General features: G+C 36.5%; 1 protein-coding gene across 7 annotated transcripts in view; it reads right to left on the bottom strand.

The window, feature by feature from the left end:
- Positions 1 to 1,911: 1,911 nt before the first annotated feature.
- Positions 1,912 to 23,239, bottom strand: part of stat3 (signal transducer and activator of transcription 3 (acute-phase response factor)) — a 36,179-nt gene continuing 14,851 nt past the window's right edge. For 2 of the 7 annotated variants that reach the window (XM_067381811.1, XM_067381812.1), the window contains exons 2-24: positions 21,041 to 21,174; positions 16,154 to 16,397; positions 15,742 to 15,834; positions 14,597 to 14,678; positions 14,387 to 14,487; positions 14,131 to 14,282; positions 13,893 to 14,051; positions 13,716 to 13,808; positions 13,576 to 13,635; positions 13,451 to 13,480; positions 13,039 to 13,132; positions 11,855 to 11,902; positions 11,666 to 11,749; positions 10,938 to 11,036; positions 10,708 to 10,843; positions 9,862 to 9,914; positions 9,648 to 9,742; positions 9,408 to 9,547; positions 9,064 to 9,282; positions 8,474 to 8,516; positions 7,520 to 7,579; positions 4,694 to 4,794; positions 1,914 to 4,329 (exon numbers count right to left, since the gene is read on the bottom strand). In XM_067381811.1, coding sequence (XP_067237912.1) covers positions 4,223 to 4,329; positions 4,694 to 4,794; positions 7,520 to 7,579; positions 8,474 to 8,516; positions 9,064 to 9,282; positions 9,408 to 9,547; positions 9,648 to 9,742; positions 9,862 to 9,914; positions 10,708 to 10,843; positions 10,938 to 11,036; positions 11,666 to 11,749; positions 11,855 to 11,902; positions 13,039 to 13,132; positions 13,451 to 13,480; positions 13,576 to 13,635; positions 13,716 to 13,808; positions 13,893 to 14,051; positions 14,131 to 14,282; positions 14,387 to 14,487; positions 14,597 to 14,678; positions 15,742 to 15,834; positions 16,154 to 16,397; positions 21,041 to 21,168 — 2,421 coding nt within the window. In that variant the 5' untranslated portion in view covers positions 21,169 to 21,174 and the 3' untranslated portion in view covers positions 1,914 to 4,222. Of the gene's footprint in view, positions 4,330 to 4,693; positions 4,795 to 7,519; positions 7,580 to 7,609; positions 8,361 to 8,473; positions 8,517 to 9,063; positions 9,283 to 9,407; positions 9,548 to 9,647; positions 9,743 to 9,861; positions 9,915 to 10,707; positions 10,844 to 10,937; positions 11,037 to 11,665; positions 11,750 to 11,854; positions 11,903 to 13,038; positions 13,133 to 13,450; positions 13,481 to 13,575; positions 13,636 to 13,715; positions 13,809 to 13,892; positions 14,052 to 14,130; positions 14,283 to 14,386; positions 14,488 to 14,596; positions 14,679 to 15,741; positions 15,835 to 16,153; positions 16,398 to 18,273; positions 18,440 to 21,040; positions 21,175 to 21,515; positions 21,643 to 22,283; positions 22,357 to 23,239 lie in introns of those variants that run through there. The other 5 variants (XM_067381810.1, XM_067381813.1, XM_067381814.1 and 2 more) reach the window with 5 other exon arrangements.

The raw sequence follows: 23,239 nt of genomic DNA, 5'->3' as shown, positions 1-23,239 counted from the left end.
TCACATCCATCCATCATAAATGTACTCCACACGGCTCCGGGGGGTTAATAAAGTCCTTCTGAAGCGAAGCGATGCATTTGTTTAAAAGAATATCCATATATAACAAGTTATGAAGTAAAATATCTATCTTCCGCCAGATCGGTCATAGAAAACCTCTATTTATAATGGGAAATTGTGCTCTGTTGTGATATTTTACTTCATAACTCGTAAAATATGGATATTTTTTACACAAACGTATCACTTCACAGGTCTTTATTAACCCCCCGGAGCCGTGTGGAGTATGTTTATGATGGATGGAAGCACGTCCTTCAGCTCATACTCGTTGATCCCATTCACAAAGCTCAGGATATTAATATTTCTCAGATTGTGTTCATCAGAGAGAACAAAGTCATATACACCTCGGATAGCTTGAGGGTGAGTAAAGCTTGGGCTAATTTTCATTTGAAAGTGAATCCTTTAAATCAGCTACAGTTTTTGCTGTATATAGCCTAATGTGAGTTTCACTCCCTCAGTAGCGCGTTTTAAAAACTTGGATGTTCTGTGGGTGTGCCTACTTATATATACTACAATAATGGCAAGAGGTAAATCCAGTGGTGTTGTATAGGCTATGTTGTTTACTTATAGTACGTAGGCGTTTGCCACTAAACAAACTGGCTTCAGCTGCGAGCTCAGCACTTTTACCCGGCTCAGGAGAGTGCGGCTCTGGGAAACGGCCAGATCTTGAATGAGATCCACTTATAGCGACCCCTATTTCTCCTATCCTTCGGAGACGGAGAAAAATATGTCCTAGTCGACATGTGAGACGAGCGTGAAAAACGGATCCAGGTTGGACACGCTCGCAGCAAATGGGCGCAAGCTGTGATCAAAAGGCACTTTGTTTTCGAGATGCCAGAAAATCGACTAGTCAAAGCATGTTTACGGGTTAGGCGAGATGATGAAGGGCATGATATCTGAATAAAATAGGTTTATTACTGGTAGTAGTACTTTGGAAGAACTCAAAAGCTTATATTACAAATACAAAAATGAGCATAAAAGGTTTCACCCTTTCATTGTCATTCCCGCCTATTCTATTGGCAGGGTCATTCTTTATGAGCTTTAATTAAAATCGCAGTTGCATTAGCTCCCGAGCACACGCTAATTAAATGAGTGTTCAATGCAGTCGCATTCAGTAGGTCATTATTGCCCCCTGCTGGTTAAACTATAGAACTACATTCACCGGTTGATTAAACTTTGATTATTCTTGTCACAGTGAGTTGACATACTACAGATAAGCACATGGCATATAGTTACACTTTAAATTACATTTCAAGGTAAAGAGAATCAAATAGCAAACACGCCAGTATTTGAGTTTAATAATACAAATATCAGCTGCAGTGTTTTCTCTTTTTGCAAGAAAAATAATAAGAGCAAAGGGCTCAAACAGTTTCCCTGCACAGCTCAACCTACACTGGCAGAACTCCATCCTGGCAAGATGAAAACACAGATTCAGCATATTCTCTCGCACAGGGACATAGCGGAGGGTGGGGGATCCATAGAATCAGAAGGCACAGATTTAGTCTCGGTCCAGAGTGTATATTAATACGAGCCATATTTATATATAAAGGAGTATACTTTGCATCTGTTTTCCATTGTTTGAAATTCTCAAATGCAGCAATCTCTTTCAATCTTGATATTAAGCATGTGCATGAATTTACACCTCCACTAATTAAAAAGCAGGGGCTCATGAACTTGCTATTTAAATAATTCTCATTGCTTTATAATCAAACAATCAGAATAGAACAGAATCAAGACCTTTAAAAACAACAGAGTGAAGATTGTTATTAATGGCACATCTTTTGTATAAGCTGAGAGAACATTTATGTGTAGAAAGCAGATTCATGTTTTTTGTTGCTTTCAAAGAGGTTATGGAGACAGATTTTTTTTTATTACATTACAGAATCAGCATGTCAGCAATGACTTATGCTTGAACTACAATGACCATAATGCTGTTATTATGGAGTTGGAACAAAGAAAAAAAATGCAAGTAAAAATTCTGTTTTTGCCTCTTACAGAGAACACAAATTAAACCGAGTCCTCCTGAGTCACCGGTCTCCAAACAAGTGCAAACATTTGAAAGCATAAACATCATTACTGCAAACCTAACAAACAGCTGGACGTCTAATCAAAGAACCTTGACGAAAGGTCAATGCCCATCGTCCAATGCTGGGTCTCTCTCTCTCTGCGTCTATCTCTTTGTAACCTTTAGAGCAGAATGGCTGGCGTAATGACAGCTAGACAGAGAGAGAGATAAACACTCAGTAATTACCATTTGCGTAAAGCCGGATAAGATGCATTTAGGAAGAATGACCTTTAAATAGCCACTGAAACATAATCAATTAATTTTGTTCCACTATAGGTCTGAGATGAAATGCCCCTACAGAGCAACTATATGGGGACATTTATTACCTTGTAAATGCCAGTCCCGATTTCCCCAACTGTAGTTCTTGTCATCTTTATTATTAGTTCAGGCTCTCGGTTTTATTTTCACATTCAAATATGTGGTCAGATGTTGTGGTAGCTGAACCTATGCAGTATGGTGACATGCACTACTGTTCAAAAGTTTAGCGTCGATATGATTTTTAAAAGTTTTTGAGAGAAGTCTCACCAAGACTGCATTTGTTTGATCAAAAATACAGTTCAAACTGAAATATTGTGAAATATTATTACATTATTTGAATTTTATTTAATGTTTTAAAGTGTAATTTATTCCTGTGATGGCACAACTGTATTTTTAGCATCAGTCTTCAGTGTCACATGATCCTTCAGAAATCATTCTAATATGCTGATTTGATGCTTATGAATTATTATCAATGCTAAAAAACAGTTGCTGATTTTTGTGGAAACGGTGATGTATTTTTTCAGGGTTCATTGTATAGAAATCTTTTGTAACACTATAAATCTTTTGATCAATTTAATGCACACTTGCTGAATAAAAGTATTAATTTCTTTAAAAAAAAAAAAAACAATTGTACAGATCCCAAACTTTTGAGCAGTAGTGTCTATCCCAGATAACTGAAGAACCGTATCAAAGACACAAAGAGCTGATAACCGTTTCTTTCATCAAGAATTCATTGTACAATAAAGAGAATATACATAGTGCAGTGTATATATAATAGTATACACACTATCAAGTGAGAGTGGAAGGACAGATACACAGAGTGGGAAACCATATCAGACTGACAGACATTTAAAAATTAGTTACACAATGAAGAAACATAATTTTCCATCATATTTCTGTTTGAAGCACTACCTTACATGACGACACAACAGATCAGTGAATTGAATAAAATTATAAATATCTGTATATATGTGCATGTATGAATGTGTCTCTCTACATATTGTTACAATAGTCCTGCTGGCTCTGTGCAAGATTTGCTTGCTATCTAAGCGCAATAAACATATAAAGGACACTGTAATATGGTGGAAATATCACATTTGCTCATCTGCGTAATTTATATTTATATTTATCTTCTTCCATTCACTTTCCGAAGACATCCAATAAAAGAGTAAAATAGTTTTCAGCAACGTTAAAATACAGTATATTCATATAAAACAGAAGCTAAAAGGGACATTATAGACCTGCATGCACAAACTTGCTTTACAACTTCTCATTTGAACATAAATGTTAACTCACGGTACAAGAGCATGCCGAGTTTGGGCAAGTACTGCTTATCAATACTACCGAAATGTTACTCCCCCTTCACACTCATTTCAAAAGATCAACATAAAGACTATGCTAACAGCTTAAATGTTTCATGTTTGCAAACACCAGAGGACGCTCACTGCAAAACAAGTGAAAGGCTCTTCCTATTCCTAAAAAAAAAAAATGATACTATACAGTCATGGCCAAATGTCTGCAATTAAACATTAAAAAAAAAAAAACTTTATATTCACACTTCTCTGACAAAGATCAAGGAAGCTAAAAACTCCTGTGCTAATGGTCTTGAATACCTCATGCTTTTGTAATAAAGGTGAAAAAAGCTTGCATCTTAACCATTTAAAAAAAGAATAGGTTCAATTCAGTATTATCAATGTCGATATGAGGATGAAAAGACAACTAAAAAGCTAAAACTGAAAAGAAAATAATTGGCTCGGAGAAAAGGCTCTAGCACCTAAGCACATTATGTACATGACAATTACTTTTCCCTATGTAAATAACTAAAAAAACAAACATGTTGGAAAACTAAGCATTTCGGCAGGTGTCCATATCTGAGACTGTTGTGGCTGCAAACCCTTCTCTCATGGGTGAGGGATGATCGGAGCTCAACTCCATATCCAGAGTGAGGGATTCTGGGGGGGGGAACGGAAACACTGTTAAACAAAAGGTGTTATGAGAGCCTAAAGTGTCTGAAAAATGAAGACTTCTTCATACTGTATGCATAGGTGCATTCAAGCCATGTCGTAATTACAAAATTTTAACTTGTAAAAAGCGTTCACATCCTTGTAGACTCATAAGCTGGGAATTTTCTGAAAGATCCTACTTGTACCATGTGACCACTGCAGATTCATTTATGCGTTAATAGTGTTGCCTTTAAAAGGCCTAATTCCCTGCCTGAGGACATTACGTGTTGTCATCTCGAAATTATGGTAATTACGACACAGCATCAACGCAGCACATATTGAGAAAGCTGTTGAAATTATTCACGTGACTCACCGAGAGGTCCCGGATTGGCCTCCGCAGCTTCATTGTGCATGAGAGAGTCGAGTGTACGAGGGGACATTGGGAACAAATCACTTGTGTTGCCGGAGTTAGTCCTGCAAAAGAAAGACATGACACACAAGCGATCATTACTTCTACCATCACATATAGACGACATGATTTAGAAAGAGCTGAAAGTTCATTCACCACATCATGAGTTGCTGAATTTTCACATGTATCATAAACACAAGGCTTACCAAAACACACACATACCCACACTCAAAGTCATACACATGAGCATCACTTGCATAATGGGTAACTTAAAGGGAGTTCACCCAAAAATAAAACGTCATTCCAAACCTGAATAACTTTTTTTAATACTGTGAAAAATTATTTAAGAAATGTCTCAGTGTCTTTTTGTCCATCCAATGGAAGCCTCCAGTGTTGCCAAGGGTTTGGAACCACATAAGGGTGAGCAAATGATGAAATTTTCATTTTGGGGTGAACTAAACTTAGTCAGATGTTAGAGCAGTGGATTCAACACTGAAAATGTATATTTCAGTACTGAAAATGTATAATTACTACATAGTTGACATGCAGTGATGTAATGTGAATCTGGAGTTGTAGTTGTTGCTCGTCCAGTTTAATTTCCTTGTCAATCACCTGAGCCGTACATGCTGTGATTGAACACTCTATATAAAGCTACTGTACTAACAGTATATTTTTGCCATTCATATGTTATATATACAAAAAAAATATTTGTGAGAATACATGGCTACTTTAGTATGGCCATTGATAGAGGAACATGCTTTATGCTTTTTTGTTTTATATAGTTGGCTGAATTAACTGAATACTGACATACTGTATTGCCTACTTAAAATCTGACCTCGTCTATGGTGTTTTGCTTGGCTACCCATTGAAGAATTAAGTCTTGACCTGGGGAATGATTTACCAGAGGGCAAAGTTCACCCATGCCTATTTGTTAACACTCCAAACAGCTCATATGGGCAGTTTGTTGTGGTAAATCTGTATTTCTACACTATTTATTACTTGTGTTGAGACAAGAGAACAAGCACAAAACCTCTGAACCTGAAGTCAGTACTAAAAACACTAGCAGAGGTGCAGAAGTCTGATCCGAAAAATGTTCTTATTTGTGGGTAAATGGTCAAAATGATAAATCAAACTAATTAGATGATACAAATGTGTCAAACTGTAGTATTTGCAGATTAATCAAGACATTTAGTTGATTAGTATGTCAGGTTGATAGTAAATTAAACCAGGCTTTGTTGATTTCATGTTATCTATACTTGATGTATGTATTTATTTGCTATCTAGATGTTAAGATATCAAACAAAAGCGATAATAAAATAATTTTTTTTGCTTTAATTTTGGTTTAAGCAGTGTAATTCAAAACATTAGAAGGTAAAATATCACATCGAATGTTTTGGCTTCAACTGCCTTCGAGTTGCAGGCTGCCCAAGAACAATATCTTCACTCTTAAAAGAAACATTAGGCACACATTATATAAAAAAAGAGCTACGTTCTGCTCATGTTGCAAGTATGAGAAAGAGTATAAGCGTTAAACCATTGTAGCCATTATTAGACTTTATAAGTGTTTATCCTAAAACACTCTATCATGCCTGTAACATCTGGAGAACTCACTGTCCAAGACAAAAGAGCACTTTGATAAGATTGCCAATAAAAGTTTAAGCCAAAAACTTGTTTTTCTTCACGGATCACCAAAAACCCTGACTATCTTACAGCATCTCGAGCAAACGCTGGGTGATGTGGGCATTTATTACCACAGGAGGAAAGAACGTCTCTACATTTTACACTTCATTTATTCAAAATGTGAATTTGGTAAAACGGCTGTCACCCATCAGACAGAAAATACTCTTGCTGATGCTGAGGCTTGGTTAGCATGGTCCAGTTAGCGTCTGTTAGTAGATGTCACAACTACACCATCTGCAAAAAGTCTTTCTCCACTGACAGCCATTCAGAAGTAGCAGTGAACCAAGCAAAACATAAATCACAAACTATATAATTAATGTTGAATAATATGATAAAACTGCATATCTCCAGATGGTCTTGTGGCAACAGAGCCACAGGTATTATAGGTTAAAAAACACAGTGTGATATGTGTATAAACAGTGACAACAGTTATGAGTGGATGTGCTACATCTAGTGAGGTTATTTGTGTGGTTGTTGCTTAGTATTCTTGTCTTCTCTCTCCACTTATCTTGCCACATCCATGTTGGGCAATGCCTGGGAGACAGTTCTCAACGTATATCAACAGCCTCGCTGTTACTATTACCAATATTTTGGGTTGAAATAGTGTTTTCAACATCATATTTCTCAGGACACTGCTTCCTCACCCTTAACAGGGCCGTAATAAGAGTCAGTTTTCATCAGAAAAACTTACTCCACATTGTTTATCATACTGAGGGACCAAATCATGTATACATCACATAAAACACAACACTCTCCTCTCTAAGGGGGAAAAAAAGAGAAAACTGGAAATGGGGAAAAGAAATGAACAGGAGAAAGAAGGTAACATAAGGTGTGAAAATATTCCCTTGTCCACAGAAGAACTAGTTCACCTACATAAAACAGATTCAGACACATGAACAACAGCAGTTCCAGCCTTTTATCTTTTACAAAAGCTCCAGTGACATCCAGACCTCTTGTTAAAAAGGGATGAAGTGAGTAAACAGAAACCCTTGGTCAAGCACTAGAGATGTTAAAAGGAATGATCTACGTTAGCAGACAACTACAGGAGTGTGTTTGACCACAAACGTTCACGTCTCATTCACACATATAGAGCAGCTCCCTAGTGCCTACCCAGGGAAGCCGTTCCCAAGCAGCTCACTGTCCGGGAAGTCCATGAAGACAGAAGGACACCTATGGAGAGAGGTCAGTTTATAGCCTGCCTAACACACACACACGCGTACATACATGACCTCCAGTAAATCCAACCCCTCTACAAAGACAGAAAGCATTTGTGATTCAAGTAAGTTTGAAGCAGCTTTTATTCCATCCAAATGTTTTTCTTGTAGCCAAGCATGTTACCTAATATGTCACGTACAGTTTGATGTGTTACAGTTTATATACCACATTCATTAACCATTATTCTCATGATTAAGTCAACATGAAAAGACATTCAAAAATCTGGTGTTGTTTCAGAGGCAGAGCAAGTTATATTTGGAAAGTCTTATAAATATAAATATATGAAAGATAACAAAAAGACAAACATTTTTTGGAATAATCTGCACTGAAAACAAGGAATGGTTCAAACTATGGTTCAGGAATGCATATTATGTTAAATAGCGTCAAATTATGTCATGTTAACAGTGAAAATTTATTTTATAAATTAGGTTTTACTTTTTTCTTTTTTAAATGTATTAAATTTAAAAACTAAGTTATGAATCACAAAGTGTTTACACAACAGTTCACCTCAAGTTATGTGGTGCTTAAATGACAAAAGTAAGCCTGAACCTCCTTTAATTAGGTGTTGTGTTGATCGTGTGCTTTTTAAAGCATGGTTTCTGTCTCTTTCTGTCTTCTTGTGCATGATTGTGGTTTAAAGGATGGTGTGAAGGGTCCTTGGAAGATTCAGTAGTGGCTACATCCCTGATCCATGTTGTAAAGAAAACTGAGAGGAGTACTTTGCATGTGCTCCTGCCTGAAGAGTCACCAGAGATTTCAAAGTTTACAAGAGGACAGAGAGAGAAAACAGAGACTAAAGCAAGATCAATCATTCACACACATACTAAGGAAGAAAGGAAAGCTACTTACGGGGTGACACAGATGAACTTGGTCTTCAGGTAGGGCTGAATTACTGAAAGAAAAACAAATCGCTGTGTTATTAAACAAGGAGAGTGAATATGATTTATTTGTGATGATTCTGAATAAAAGTATTAATTTCTTTACAAAAAAATCGTACACTACCATAAAAATGTGGGATCAACTTAACCAAAGATTAAAATCATGCTTTTGCACTGCAAAAAAATGCTTTTCTTACTTGGTAATTTTTGTCTCGTTTCCAGTCCAAATATCTAAAAATTCTTAAATCAAGAAGCATTTACTAGATAAGGAAAATGAAAGAAAAAAAAAAAATCTAGCCATTGCTTCTTGATTTAGGATTTTGTTTTGGATATCTGGACTGGAAACAAGACAAAAATACTTAGCAGGAAAAACCTTTTTTGCATTCTTAGACAATTTTCTCAGAAGGAGAACGTTTCTGGTAAACCACACCCTTTCAGTGCACTTCCAATACAAAAATAGTCTCCAAAATAGATGAGAATGAAATGAGACACACTTTGCCAAGCAACAGATAGATGTTATTCTAAGCCGGAATGAATTCTATTCCTGCAAAGGACACTCACCACATCCAGGGTCAGGGAATTCAGTGTCAGGCTGGGCCTCGGGGCGGCAGTACTTGCCAAACGCCTCCTCTTTGGGGATATCGGGGTAGAGGTAGACCAGCGGCGAGACGAGGATGTTGGTGGCATCCATGATCTTGTAGCCCATGATGATCTCAGCAAAAGACATGCTGTTGAGCTGCTGCTTAGTGTACGGTTCAACTGACTGGATCTGGGTCTTGCCTGCACATACATACATACAGGAACACAAATGCTTCACATATTCATGACACAAAAATACAATTTATAAATAAAACTATAAAACTTTATTTTTACACACAATATCATGTACATGGAAATGCATTTACCATTGATGTCCTTCTCAACCCAGGTGAAGGTAATTCCTCCCTCTTTGCTGCTTTCACTGAAGCGCAGCAGGAATGTCCCAGGAGGCTTTGGGCTCAGGATTGCCCTCTCTCTTTCTTTACTGATGAAGCCCATAATATACCTGACACACACAAGAGCTTGATGTAACCACCCAAGCAGTGATTGATGTAATGAACTATAAATACTGCATGGATGCACACAAGTGCAGCAGGACTTCTCACCCTTCATTCCATAGAGCCAAAATGTATTTCTTCACTAGGTCAATAATGTTGTCTAGCCATACCCAGAATGAGAAACCTTTTCCTGCCATGTTCTCCTGCAAACCACAAACAGAACAACAATTTTTACAGAAACTGATACAAACTGGATCAACTGTTCTGATTTGCACTAACATTAATACAGGACAGGGAACAAAATGTTCTTTCAGAAACATACTTTGCAGAACTTGGCCCATGTGATTTGGCAACCGGAGTAGTTTACACACGGACCTACACAAAATCAGAAATGCACAATTAAACAGAGATGCACAAACATTGTTAACTTTAATATTATAATATATTGAATGCACCTATTATATATATATATATATATATATATAGATAGATTTTCATTTTAATTAACAGCATTAATTGATGTTTTATATATATTTATATAAACATTTTATATATTTGTATGTTAATTTGAATGAAAATGCACATTTACACAAAAATATGAAGCAGCACAACTGTTTTCAACATTGATAATAAGGTTTCTGAATGTTTCTAAATCATCATATTAGATTGATTTCTGAAGGATCATGTGACACCGAAGACTGGAGTAATGATGCTGAAAATACAGCTTTGACATCACAGGAATACATTACAATATATAAAATATATTAAAATAGAAAACATTTATTTTAAATTTTAATAATATTTCACAATATTTCTATTTTACTGTATGTTTGATCAAATAAATGCAGCCTTGTTGTGCATAAGAAACTTCTTTCAAAAACATTAACAAATCTTGCCAACCCCAAACTTTTGAACTGCAGTGTATGTTCAGATGCAAATTTCACCAATTTAACACTGTGATCAATAATTTTTCCAAATTACAAATTATATTATAAGCATAACAATTTTAGAGAAAAGTTTATATATTTTGTGTCACAAAGTTTCTCTCTCTCTTTTCTTTTTGTTAAAATCCTCAAACTTATTTATTTATTGTTTATTTTCCAGGTTTAAATAAAAAATAATTTTAATCTATATATTAAACTATATATTAAATAACACACATACATACCCAAAAGTTTCTCTGCAAGTGTGGTGAGCTGCTCAATGGTAAGTCCTCTTTTGGTTGTGGATGAAAATTGCCAGCTGAGCACTTCAGCCACCTGATCCCATGTTCCCACTGGAGGTTTGGTGAAGAAGTTCACATTCTGCCAAAAAAAAAAAAAAAGAGAGGAGAATACTTAGTAACATATACCGTATAAGCTTTTGTGCTAACAGTAAGTATGTGGATCCATTTCAAACCTTTGGATGGTTGGTCAGCATGTTGTACCACAGGATGGACGCCCATGCATTTGGCATTTGACAGATATTAGAGATGACCACCACTGGAAGAGAGTGTGTCTGGACAGAGATAAAGACATTTATTTATAATTTAGAATAGCAAACCCTGCTATTTTTGAACAGCATGCTCTGGTAGAAATCTGATTAGCACAAATAGAGACCTGAGGATGAATAATTATTAAGCAACCAGAGCGCAACGGCTTAATCATCTCGTTTAATTAACCTGCTGTGTGTGTGTTGGTATTTTATGTGACCCTGTTGTGTCCATCCTCAGAAAAGGAATGATTTTGCATGTACTCATGTCAGCTCATAATAGGCATCTATGCAGTGCTGTGTGTGGTTATGGGTTTAATAAGTTAAAGATTATCCAAGGACACGCTGCCTGGTTACATATTCATATCCTCCTACTGCTGGTACCATGGTGACAGCCTATTACAATGACCTTAGTGGCTTTCAATACACTGAACCAATCACCAGTAGCAGTGTGATGGACTTAATTGGTAATGAGGGTTTAATAATCTTCTCATCTATAATTTGATACACAGCTCAACAGGACAGCATCTTGGTGACAGGAATCATGTCACGATTAGACATGGTTGACATTTTGTTTTACTCTAAATTCTTGATAAAAATGATAGAGTCATTTTTAGATGAATTAATCCAGTGCCGCTGCTGCCAGGAGTGTTTACCTCAAGGTCGATCTTTAGTCCTTGGTGGTAGACCTCTGTCTCGAATGTGATCAGGTGAAGTTCTTCAGTCACTATCAGAGATGCCTGTAGTTCAGAGGGCAAAAGTTAGGTGTTTACAATGACTTCTTCAATAAAAGCCCTAAATAAAATGAAAAACTGTGACATAATGCTAATTATACAAAGCCTTACATCACTGTTGGTTCGGCCTCCGTTGCCACATCTCTGCTCTCGTAGGGTCTGAAAGACAGCATTTCAAACATATAGTCAATAGCTGATTGAGTCTCCTTGAGGCTTGTATGGCATATTCAATATATTATATTTTAAACTAAGGAATTTTGTTGAGGCACTGTATGTCCTGGGAGTTGAAAGAAAATAATTTTAACTACAACTATCTAAAGAAAGAGTGAAATAAACCATTTATTGAGTGTGAAAATATTTTTTTTTCTTGATGGTCTCACAGTCAACAATCAATTTTGCCTCTTATAAAGTTGTTTCAAAAGTAATTGTACTTATTTACTAAGCATAAAATAACAGCGTAGAGCTTGAGATGAAAGATATTTCATGCTAGACATTGTCAGTACACTAATAAGTACATGCAAGCATGGGCGTAGGTTTGGTCTCAGCTTTGGTGGGGACCAACCGACCCTCCTGGGTAACACATACTATCACCAGTTAATACTATTTTCCACAGTAGAATCTGCATTTGAAAGCCTGGTCAGTCACTACTGCTAGTTTATTTGTGTGGCTAGCTAGTTATTTTGCCTACTTGCTTTATGAAACTCTGACTCTGCTTTATGAAAAAGCTTCTTATGTACCCTTTCTTCTTCTTGGGTGGCATCTACAAAGTACAAAAAGGGGCAAAAAAAACGGAATATTAAAATGTTTTTACTCTGGCCTTTGTATGTGGCAGAGAGACAGCCCTGGTAACTTACTGTCGGCGTCGTCAACATGCGCGCGCGCGCGCGCACACCACCCGATCGCTGCTAGTGCAAGCACAAAAGTAGTCCCGGTCCGCGCGTGTAGCCTGTTAGATACCCTGCCGCCAATCAAATTACGGCGTTTCTTGTACTGTCGTCGTCCTGGCCATTAGAATCAATCCAAATAGCAGTGCAAAGATCCAAATAGCAGTTCAAAGGAGCTTGCTAAATATTGGTGGGGACAAATTTGTCATCTCAAAATATTGATAGGGACTAGTACCTAGCGTCCCCCCCTAAACCTACGCCCATGCATGCAAGTGTGTTTGTGTTTTAACTTTGGTTCAGAGGGCCAACAGTGTCCACAGTTGAAGGAATACACAAATCCAGAGAGCATAATAAAATAAATACATAAATAAATAAATAAATAAATAAATAAAAGATTAGTGTATTGCTTACCAGATGTTTGAACTCTGCTGACAGGCTGCCATTGTTGGATTCCTCCATGTTCATCACCTTAGTGTTGGTGCCAAGGATGTTGAACTTGCGTGAACTGGTGGAAAAGAAACAAAGGACTCTGTAAAGCAACAACTTACAGGTACAAGCAAGAGAGATACTTAATTTCAATTTCCCTGTAACTGTACTGTATAACTTGATAGAAATGAAAGATCTAGAAAATATTTATTTTATACAACTGTTTATTTAAAACATCTCTACTTAAAACAATAATAATAATAATAATAATAATAATACATGAATTATTCATGAATAATGGCAAAAAAAAAAAAAGGCCAATATAAATTGGTCTATAAATACAAATAACCATGTGACAATGGTCAAAATGGCATCTTTTTTTAACCTCAGAACTCACCCTCTAATGGCTGCCACGTCACCTGACTCCCTGCAGAACATAGGAGGAAAAAATTAAAATTGGCCTGTCAAAATACAACTCAGAGTAATTTCGTTCTGATGTCAGAGACAGGAAGTGGGACGTACTTGTCAATACAAACTTTGATTTTCAGCTGGTAATTCAACTCTGGGAATTTCACAAGCAACCTGAAAGAGAGGAGGGGGAAAAAATTCACAATTTGTGTTTTGACGTCATTCCTTTATGACTCATCTCTGCGTTTACCCACCTGACTTTGGTGGTGAACTGAACTCCTGTTTTGATGACAAGGGGTCGGTCAGGGTGCATGGGCATACAAGGCTGCCTCTCGACAACAAATGCACTGCAATCAGACAAGCACACCATCATCGATCAGTTCCTGTTTCATTCGTTTTAAAGTCTAACATGTGAGTGTGTGATTTCAAACCTCTTCATAAGGTTGCGGAACAGGTCAACGATTTTCTCCTCCAGAGCTGGGCGGTGCTGAATAATTGGATCTCCTTTGTACGAGACCTTTTGTTGAAGCTCCTCCAGTTTCTTGATCTGCTGTCTTATCTGCAACTGTGACTCAGCCAAAGAGGTGATCCTGAAAGACAGAGATTGAGAAGAAGGAATCCAAAAAGGTAGGATTCAAAAGCGGGTTTGTTTGTGAATGGAATGCGTACCATGTCTCTAAGCGGTCCAGGCAGATGTTGGGTGGTCCTCCGATGCAAGCGATCTGCTGTCTCCTCTTCCAGTCGGCCAGTTCTTCATCTGTCAGATTCTTCTGCACAAAGTCCATGGCAGACAGCAGCCCTGCCATCTCAGTCACTATTTGCTGCAAAACAGAGAGCAAACTTTTGACACATTTGTAAATGTTGTGAAAAAAAGATTTGTTTTCAAGATTGCAGCAATTCAGGATAAGGATTTACTGTATCTCACCCTCCTCAGCTGATCCAGAGCACTCAGCATCTGCTCCAGCTGAGACATCTTCTGCCTGGTGGCTGCTGCCTGGCTGTTTCCATTCAGGTCCTGGGACAACTCTACATAGTGACAAAAATTGTATCAGTGATTAAGGCTAGTTAAGAGATTTTGGAGAAAAAAAAAAGAAAAGAAAAGAAAAAAAAAGACAGCAACATGTACTCATCATACCTCCAGCACTCTTAAGAGTTTTGTAGTTGAAGTCAAAGTCATCTTGCAGATTTTCCAACATCTTCATCTTCTGCTCCATGTCCTGTATAGAAGAAGGAGTAAGGCATCTGAATGAGTGAGAGGTTGTACCCCATAAGGGACAAAATACGAGACCCTCATTTTGTGCTCAGGGCAAAATGTTAAATAAGTGCCTTTCAAACTGGGGCAACAAGGGGGTGCTAAAGGGTTTGTAAATAATAATAAGGTAACACTTTATTTTACAGTGCCATAGTTACATGTTACTAATAAAAGTAAATTATGCATAATTACAAGTAATCCACCCTAAACCAAACCCTAACCCTAACTGTAACTCTATAGTAATTACATGTAGTTAACTAATAGTACTCTGTACTTCTTTGAGTAATTACACTGTAACAACGGCACTTTAAAATAAAGTGTAACCAATAATAATGATAATAATAAATAAATAAAAATGCACTGAATTTTAAAATCATCACTTTTCATTATGCTTTCTAAAGATTGGTTGGAAATCAGTGAGATTAAATCATAATAATTTTATTCTATTGACAATCCTAGTTGTATCTTTTCAAGTTTATACATTTAACAGTACTCTGATGGTAAACAAAAAATACATTAATCAACTTAATAGAAAATAAACATAAAATATGGTAACACTTTATTTTAAGGTGATGTAGTTACACGTTACTACATGTACTTACTATAGTAATAACAGTAAATTATGCATAATTACAAGTAACTAACCATAATCCAAACGTTAACCCTAACTCTATAGTAAGTACATGTAGTTATTTAACATTACTCAGTACTCATTTAAGTACAATGCAACTACGTCAACTTAAAATAAAGTGTGACGAAAATATAAATCAGTATTTATACATAAAAATATTTATATGCCTTGTTATTTTCCCTTGCAAGGGGATCAACATATTTGAAGGTTTGTTTGAAGAGCCCTTTGCAAAATTATTACTTATACATGTCAAACTAAACACTGTTAGACAAAAGATTTGTGTCTTCAAAACAGCACCTTTTGGAGAGATGATAATGGGACGTACTGTATGTGTAACTCCAATTGTGAACAAAACACACCAATGATTTTTAGTTAAAGTGTGATTTTATGTACCAACCTGTACTCTCTTCCTGATGTCCTGCAGGTTGTGTTCCAGTATCTGCTGTTTTTCTGTCACCACAGTACCCGTGGGATGGGCAACCTGGCCATCCTGCGGAAGAGAAAGAAATGGGAGAAACAGAAATCTCAATATGTCCTTACAAATCAGAATTCATTTCCAAGCACTTAATGTATACTATTACTGGGTGTTTAACTAGAAAGGACCTGAAAACTGTTCTGGTCAATAAAATATATGGATTCTATGTGTATTTTTTTAATTATGAATTTATTCATAAATGAAATCCAGATGGACTATTTTTCACTCTGTTTTGTTTGAAATTCATTTACCATAGAAGCAGAACAAATGTGAAATCTCACCCATGAGTAAATACACCATGTGTCTGTGCATGTTTAAAAGTGTGTGTGTCTACCTGCTGCACAGTGGTGGCCGTCTGCAGCAGACGTTGCTCTTCCCACAGGCAGCGGGCCACGATGCGGGCGATCTCCATGGGCTTCTCCAGATACTTGCTCTGCAGGTGCTGTTTGATGCGCCGCAGGTTGTGTTGGTACAGGACGTTGTTCTCCTGCAGGAAGCGGCTGTACTGCTGATCAATCTCACCCAGCAGGTTATGGAACACGAGCGTTGCATGAGATTCTTTGTTGGCTGCATATGCCCTGTGGCGGACAGAAACAAATGGCTCATGTGATAGGTAATGCACAGCTTCCTCCATTCCATTCATGCACTTGATAATTAGCAACATTATCTAGTACGGTTTGTTCCAGGAAATAAATACAAAACGGGTTTAAAATGTACAGTATATTTATATATCATTCCAACCCCTATGATAACCAAAGCTTTATTCAGACCTATGTATTTGTCTAAATGCTAAAAAAAAAAAAAGTAGTCAAAGTGAAAAAACTGACAAATAGTGAGTATTTTGAAAGTACTATATAGTCTTGTGCTGGTAAGTGGCGGTGTTGCTCATTGTCATCATCAGACACATGATCTCACTTCTTCTGCTGTTATTCAGCAAAAATTCCAAATTGCTGACCTCATCCAGCAGCGAAAGAAACAAGTCATCGCTCTATTTATTATGCATTAGCAAGGAATTAAAAAAAAAAAATCAGGATAATATCCAACAACCAAAAAAAGCAATACTTTTGCAGAGCAGACTGAAATTTTAGATGTATAATGTCAATTGGCTAGTTCAGTCACTTTAGCAGATTTAACATTATACACATATGCCAGCATAATATCTAATTATGTGCCTAAGGTAAGCAATATGACTAATATTTTATATCAAACTATTGATATATGTTGTGATGTAGTTATTTGCTGGAAATGTGATGAAAACTGATTGTATATTAAATATATGTGGTCATTTTTATTTTATTTATTCATTCATTTATTTTTGCATGTTGCTTTACTTAATTTTTTCCTCTTGATGTGCACAAACTAAAACAGTTAAGATTATTCATTACAAATAAATAAAGTTGGAATCAGTGCAAAAAAAAAAAAAAGGTTTATATTTCATTACTCATGCATAAATAACATAAACATGGTCTTTTCCATGCGTTTCTATATACTCTGGTATAAACGATACATCAAAATCTATTTGTTCTCTACCGTCATACCACCCAGCCATATATGTGTCTCTCTTATTTTAGCTTCTCTGAACAACTCCTTTGACAACTGCAAATTAAATGAGATCACATAAGGGTTGAGGACTGTTTATCTACATAAACAATGGTTGGTTTACAAGCACAACAAGCACCACCAGTCTTTGACCTGAAGCTATAATGTGCTTTTATCAATAAATTACTGACTTCATTATACTACTGACATTTGTCCCTTTGTGCGCTCAAACAAATGATCCATTCAGAAAGTTCTATGACAGTAATGCCAGTAATGACAATCCAACATGCCGAGGGCTGTTTGCATTGTTGTGTGTTTACTTTGATAACACTAACTAAAGAAACTGAGTGCATGAGATGGCCATGTGAAGGACAATGACTTTGGACTTTCCAACCAAAAGCACTAAAATTTTCCACAAAAAAATAGCAGTATTCCGTTTAGAAAAATTCAAAAGAAAAGGGAAAGAGACAACATTATTGATCTATTAAAAGAAGTGTTTCTCAACTGATGGATTACGACCCAAAAGTGGGTTGCAGGACCTTTATGAGTGGGTCGTCAACAACAACAACAATGTAATTCTAAAAGTTTTTCTGATGCGAGGCTTTTATTTTAAAAGATGTGGATGAATGCTGTTGACTCAAATGAAATGTTGTAAGGCTATATGTCAGTGTCATTATTTTGACATTTTCACAACTTGTTACAAAATAAAAGTCTCTTACTTCAGAAAAACAAACTTTCCTGTCCTGTCAGATGGTTTACTGTGCTCTTCATTTGCACCCACAAACGTGAAGGCTCGTGCTGTACATCATTTCACTATATAAACCGCAAATAAAATTACGAGCCTGCAACATTACATTATCAATTAGTAAGTCATGAAATTAACAAAAAGTAATAGGAAAGATATGCACCATTTACCAAGGTGCGATCTTCGTGTCTTTCCTATTGTGATGTTTATTCAAGTGAAACGGTTTCTCGAGCAAGAAAAAAAAAATATGTAGGGGGGGGACTTGATTTTGTCCACTGGGAATTGACTGAGTCATTGTCGTATTGCGGCTATCTCATGTGAGTGACAGGTTGACCCGCCCCCGCGCCAGTAAACACATCATCAGAGAAGACAAGAGATGTCACTGCAAGAGGGAGGAGAAGTTGAAAGATTACGAGGGCACATGACTTAAAAAATAACAATAATCCATAAAAAAAAAAAGAAAGAAAGAAAGGATTGTCCATTTTGAATTTAAGGCGACTTTAAAGAGATATCTCAGCTTCAAAATGATATCAACTAACACTTAAAGGAATACTTCACCCAAAAACTAAATTATTTTGTCATCATTTACTCATCCTCAAGTTGTTCCAAACCTGTATGAATTACTTGCTTCTGGTGAACACAAAAGAAGATATTTTGAAGAACGTAAGTAACCAAACAGTTGATGGGCGCCAATGACTTCCATAGAAATTTTTTCCATACTAATGGGTGCAAACAACTGTTTGGTTACCCATTCTCATCAAAATATCTTCTTTTTTGTTCAGCAGAGGAAAGAAATTCATACAGATTTGGAACAAGTAAATGATGATAGGATTTTCATTTTGGGGTAAACTATCCCTTTAATATACCACAACTCAAAGGTTCTCTAAGTGTAATGTTTAGAGGTATTGAAAGGGGCCTGGGAATACTTCACTAGTTAATAACTAAATTAAATAATATATTAACACAATTTAATTTTCTTGACAATATTTGCATCTCCTTTTAAAGATTCATGCTGTGATACAGAGACTAATTAGATGAAACCGGACATGAGTCATTTCAGAGTGACATTTTATAGTCCACAACACAATCATAAAGAAGCCATTCACACTGATGCAGTGAGAGAGAAAAAAACTGAGATAACAAAAATGGCACTGGTTCGTGTTATTGTTCACAGAAGACTTTCCAGGATCAATTTACGGGCAGAGGCGTGACATCACCACAGATGACTGACATTCTAAGAATAAGGAAGTTGTAGGAAACCAGGAGGCTCGAGTGTATCTTCAGCAAGATTCTTTATTGAGAACATGCTGTTTGGCCTTGCAGTCATCAAGTCTAACTAAGAGAGCTATACACTGTATTGTATAGGCATTCAATGGGCTTTCCTTAAAGATTTTGACACAATACTCAAGGGGGACATCCTTAGATCAAAGTAAGAATGCAGGAAGTTACCCCCGAATATAGACCTAAACCCCAAAAATGGTTTGAGGTCCAGGTCACAGGAACTAAACTTATGTTAACATTCACACATAGTTTGACTCTCAACAGTAATAAGATCAAAGACTGGCAGAACCCCCTCAATGGAAACTCTGCTCAATCTAATCAGTAAACCATTACATTTTGAATGCCCAATACTAGGGGTGTCCTCGACTACGGATTTACATAGTCGAATCCGATTCGAATCAGATTGTCTATATGCGACTGATAGTTTGGGGGGGGGGCATTTGCTTTAAAAACAGCAGCCCATAGTCAGCTCGTTGGCCGGCAGAAGTGCCGCAGTGTTTGTCGTTGTTGAGTTCTAGGAAATGAGCTGTTGGCACAACTTGCATCATACGTTTTTTTGATCATCTTTTACCATTTCAAAGTGCATCCAATTGTACACTTTATCCTAGGCATTGTTGAAGATTTAATCCCTGCCTCAAAGATGCTCATCTGCCGGTCACGGATCATGGAAGTGAAACTTAAATCGGTCACAGGTTGGACTTATTCACGCACATTAAAAATATTTATTAAAAGCTTCTTTCTTTTCACATTTTTATTTACAGAATTAACATAATAGGCTGTATATTAACCTATTGGGAAAGAACCGGTATGTCTGTAAAATCAGATATTGAGCGCGCCCATATCTCGTCTCATAACACCTCTGCTACGATTCGATTGTGAGATTGGTAGTCGAATCAGGCTCCTCCTATCGAAGATTCAAATCGTCGACTATTCGGGGTCTCCCCAACCTAATACAATGTAGTTCAACTTAGTTTTTCATGTGATGTTATGTCAGGACATGGGAACGGCAAACCTTAAAGAGATTCCAAAATTATTATTCCCACAAAGTGGACTTCCAAACACAATATTTAGGAAAGTGACCAAGTAATTAAACTCTCTTCTCGTTATCACAAAGTCTGCTGGTTTTAAAATCATTCTGCGAGAAGCAATCAGCAGGAATGGACTCTTTCAAAATAGCACTCTTAAAATTTGGCATGAAAAGAATATTCACTCCATCTGTTTTGTAAATGCATGTTATAGATCATATTTTGAATGATTCATCCATGCATACGTTCGATTTTTTAAATATCTTATCTCGATCTGGGGACGAATGCTGAACTTCTTCAATCTTTTAGTCTGCTTAAACCCCACACCTCCACAACTGACTGGAAGCTTGCATTTATTTTTGAGTGTATCGGCCGCATCTCAAAAACCAATCAACAATTGATGCATACAACCAAGTCCCCCGTGCTACTTATTTTTCTGATAATCCGTAACACTTGCTTGTATGTCACAACATGGAAAAAAAGATCCGTCGCAAAGTTTCATCACAAAATCGCAAAATACCAAAAAATAATCCAAACAAATGTTAAATCTTGTGGCTTAAAAAAAGCAGACAACCAGAATGCCAAGGTTCTTATCTCTTATGTCATATCCTGTCTACTGCTGGCAACTCACCAGTCCTGGCTCTCGATCCATGGGGCCAGGAACTGCCGCAGCTCCATGGGGAAACTGTCACTGTACAAGTGATACAGCTGCTCCAGATACCGCGTCTCTAACTGCTGTAACTGATTCCACTGGGCCATGTTGACCTGCAGGACAGAAAGAGAGAAGGAACTGAGAAATCATTTGACACAAGACAGACAAACAAAACAGGTCCGTTCAGCTTGTCAAGATTTTTTTTTCTTCCTTGTTCCTTCCTCATAAACAGTTCAAAACAAAGGCAAACTCAAAGAGTGGAAGCACCTCAACGGCTGTTGAAAACAGACATAAATAGCACATATCAAGGTCTACAATACTGAATATTGCTTCTATATGCAGTTAAATTCGCAAAAGGAATACCTAGTAGGTAATACTGTCTGGTCTTTACTAGCAACCCAGTTTTATCAACAAAACAGAAAAACATCAGAGAAGTCAAGGAAGTGCTTGTTACCAGCGTGTCAAGGCCACAGAAATCAGTGGCTGTTGATCGTAAAGCAGCAAGAGCATCCGTTCAAAGAGGAAAACCTCAAAAGCCCGTGGACACCGTTTCTCTTTACATTACCTCAATATGCTGTGGAACACACACTCAGAGTTTACCACATCCACACCCACTCAGAGGTTTGTGCTGACAAACAGACTAAAAAAGACCAGCGTTGGCACACAACATGTTTTCTCTACACACAATCTCTCAGGTTTGTACACTGAAGAAGGACAGAAAGAAAAAGGACACAAGAAAAGGGAAATGCATCCTCAAGTCTGTATTTAAAAAAGACCTCATGCACGAAACTTGACTGCTTTTCTTTATTTCACTTCTCTTTTGACTAAACTCATCCAAATACTGAGTTGTAAATTGGCCAAACATTATATATATATTATATATATATATATATATATATATATATATATATATATATATATATATATATATATATATATATATATATATATATATATATATATATATATATATATATATATATATTAATGTAAAATGTACATAAAGTATATAAAAACAATAAATATTAAAATAAATCTTAATCTAATTTTTAAATGTAAACAATTTATTTATAATTTATAGAACATAACCAAACTCATTCTTTTCAGAGTATGTTTAATATAAATTACTAAAGAGACTATTAACAATTTTTCATCAGATAACCTTATAACCAAAAAAAAGGGTAAATAAGTCTAAAACAGAACTAAAATAAAGCAAACTTACATTGTTATCCACAAAACGAACTGCAAGTTCGCTCGCCATATCTACCTGTGTGCGCAGTGTGCGCAATGAGGAAGTGAATATGCACAGGTGAAACTAAAAGAGTATGAGATGGAAGGTTGGACTTGGATCCATAGATAGGAATGCCTGATACGTTGAAAGCACTGCCGTCTTGGAAAGTATATAATACTTGTGCAGACTACTTAATAATGGTCAAATAATCCACTGTATTTACAATATAGTCCGTTATAAATAGTTTATTTTGGCTGGATAGACTACTTTATGCTTCTCTAAGTTGCCTGTTGGATTTTTCACCATTATAAGGTCATTTTACTATCCATGTACAATAATTAAACCATAAAGTTAAAGGTAGAGTAGGTTTTTTTTTCCACAAACGCTGTTATTCTAGTTAAAACTCTCTTCACATCATGAACACCTTGTGTTTCACCTGGAATGAATTCATACCGGTTGATGAATCTGAACGCAGTGTTTACATGACTGCTAAATACAGAGATTGAGTTGATGTGCATGTTTATTTGTCAAATTTGAATTGATTTTTAGACATGTGCAGTCATTTATGACACTTTATCCAACAATAACGACATACTGTGCATACTATGTCATTACGCCATTTCTAGGTCATTGCACATGAACTTTCCAGTTTCAGTTTTCAGTTCGAACAAGTGTTTGTCTTATCGAACAGATAACAATCTGAATTAAATTTTAATCTGATTTGACCAATGCATTATGACTGAGGTGGTTACATGTGACTTTTTTTTTTTTTGTGCTTCTAGCCTGATTACAATCGAATTATTAGGGTTCATGTAAACACAGCTAGTAACACCAATACAGCAGACCAATTCTCAGACCAATTAACAACGTGATGCCACCCCATTAAGTACACACTTGTAAGACAAAAGGCAAAACCAGAAATCTTGGTCTGGACTCTGGATTTTAGT

Source organism: Chanodichthys erythropterus, chromosome 3 (assembly GCF_024489055.1).
Source record: "Chanodichthys erythropterus isolate Z2021 chromosome 3, ASM2448905v1, whole genome shotgun sequence".
Taxonomy (NCBI): domain Eukaryota; kingdom Metazoa; phylum Chordata; class Actinopteri; order Cypriniformes; family Xenocyprididae; genus Chanodichthys; species Chanodichthys erythropterus.
Note: the sequence above shows the minus strand (reverse complement) of the source record. Positions and strands in the feature narration are given on the sequence as shown.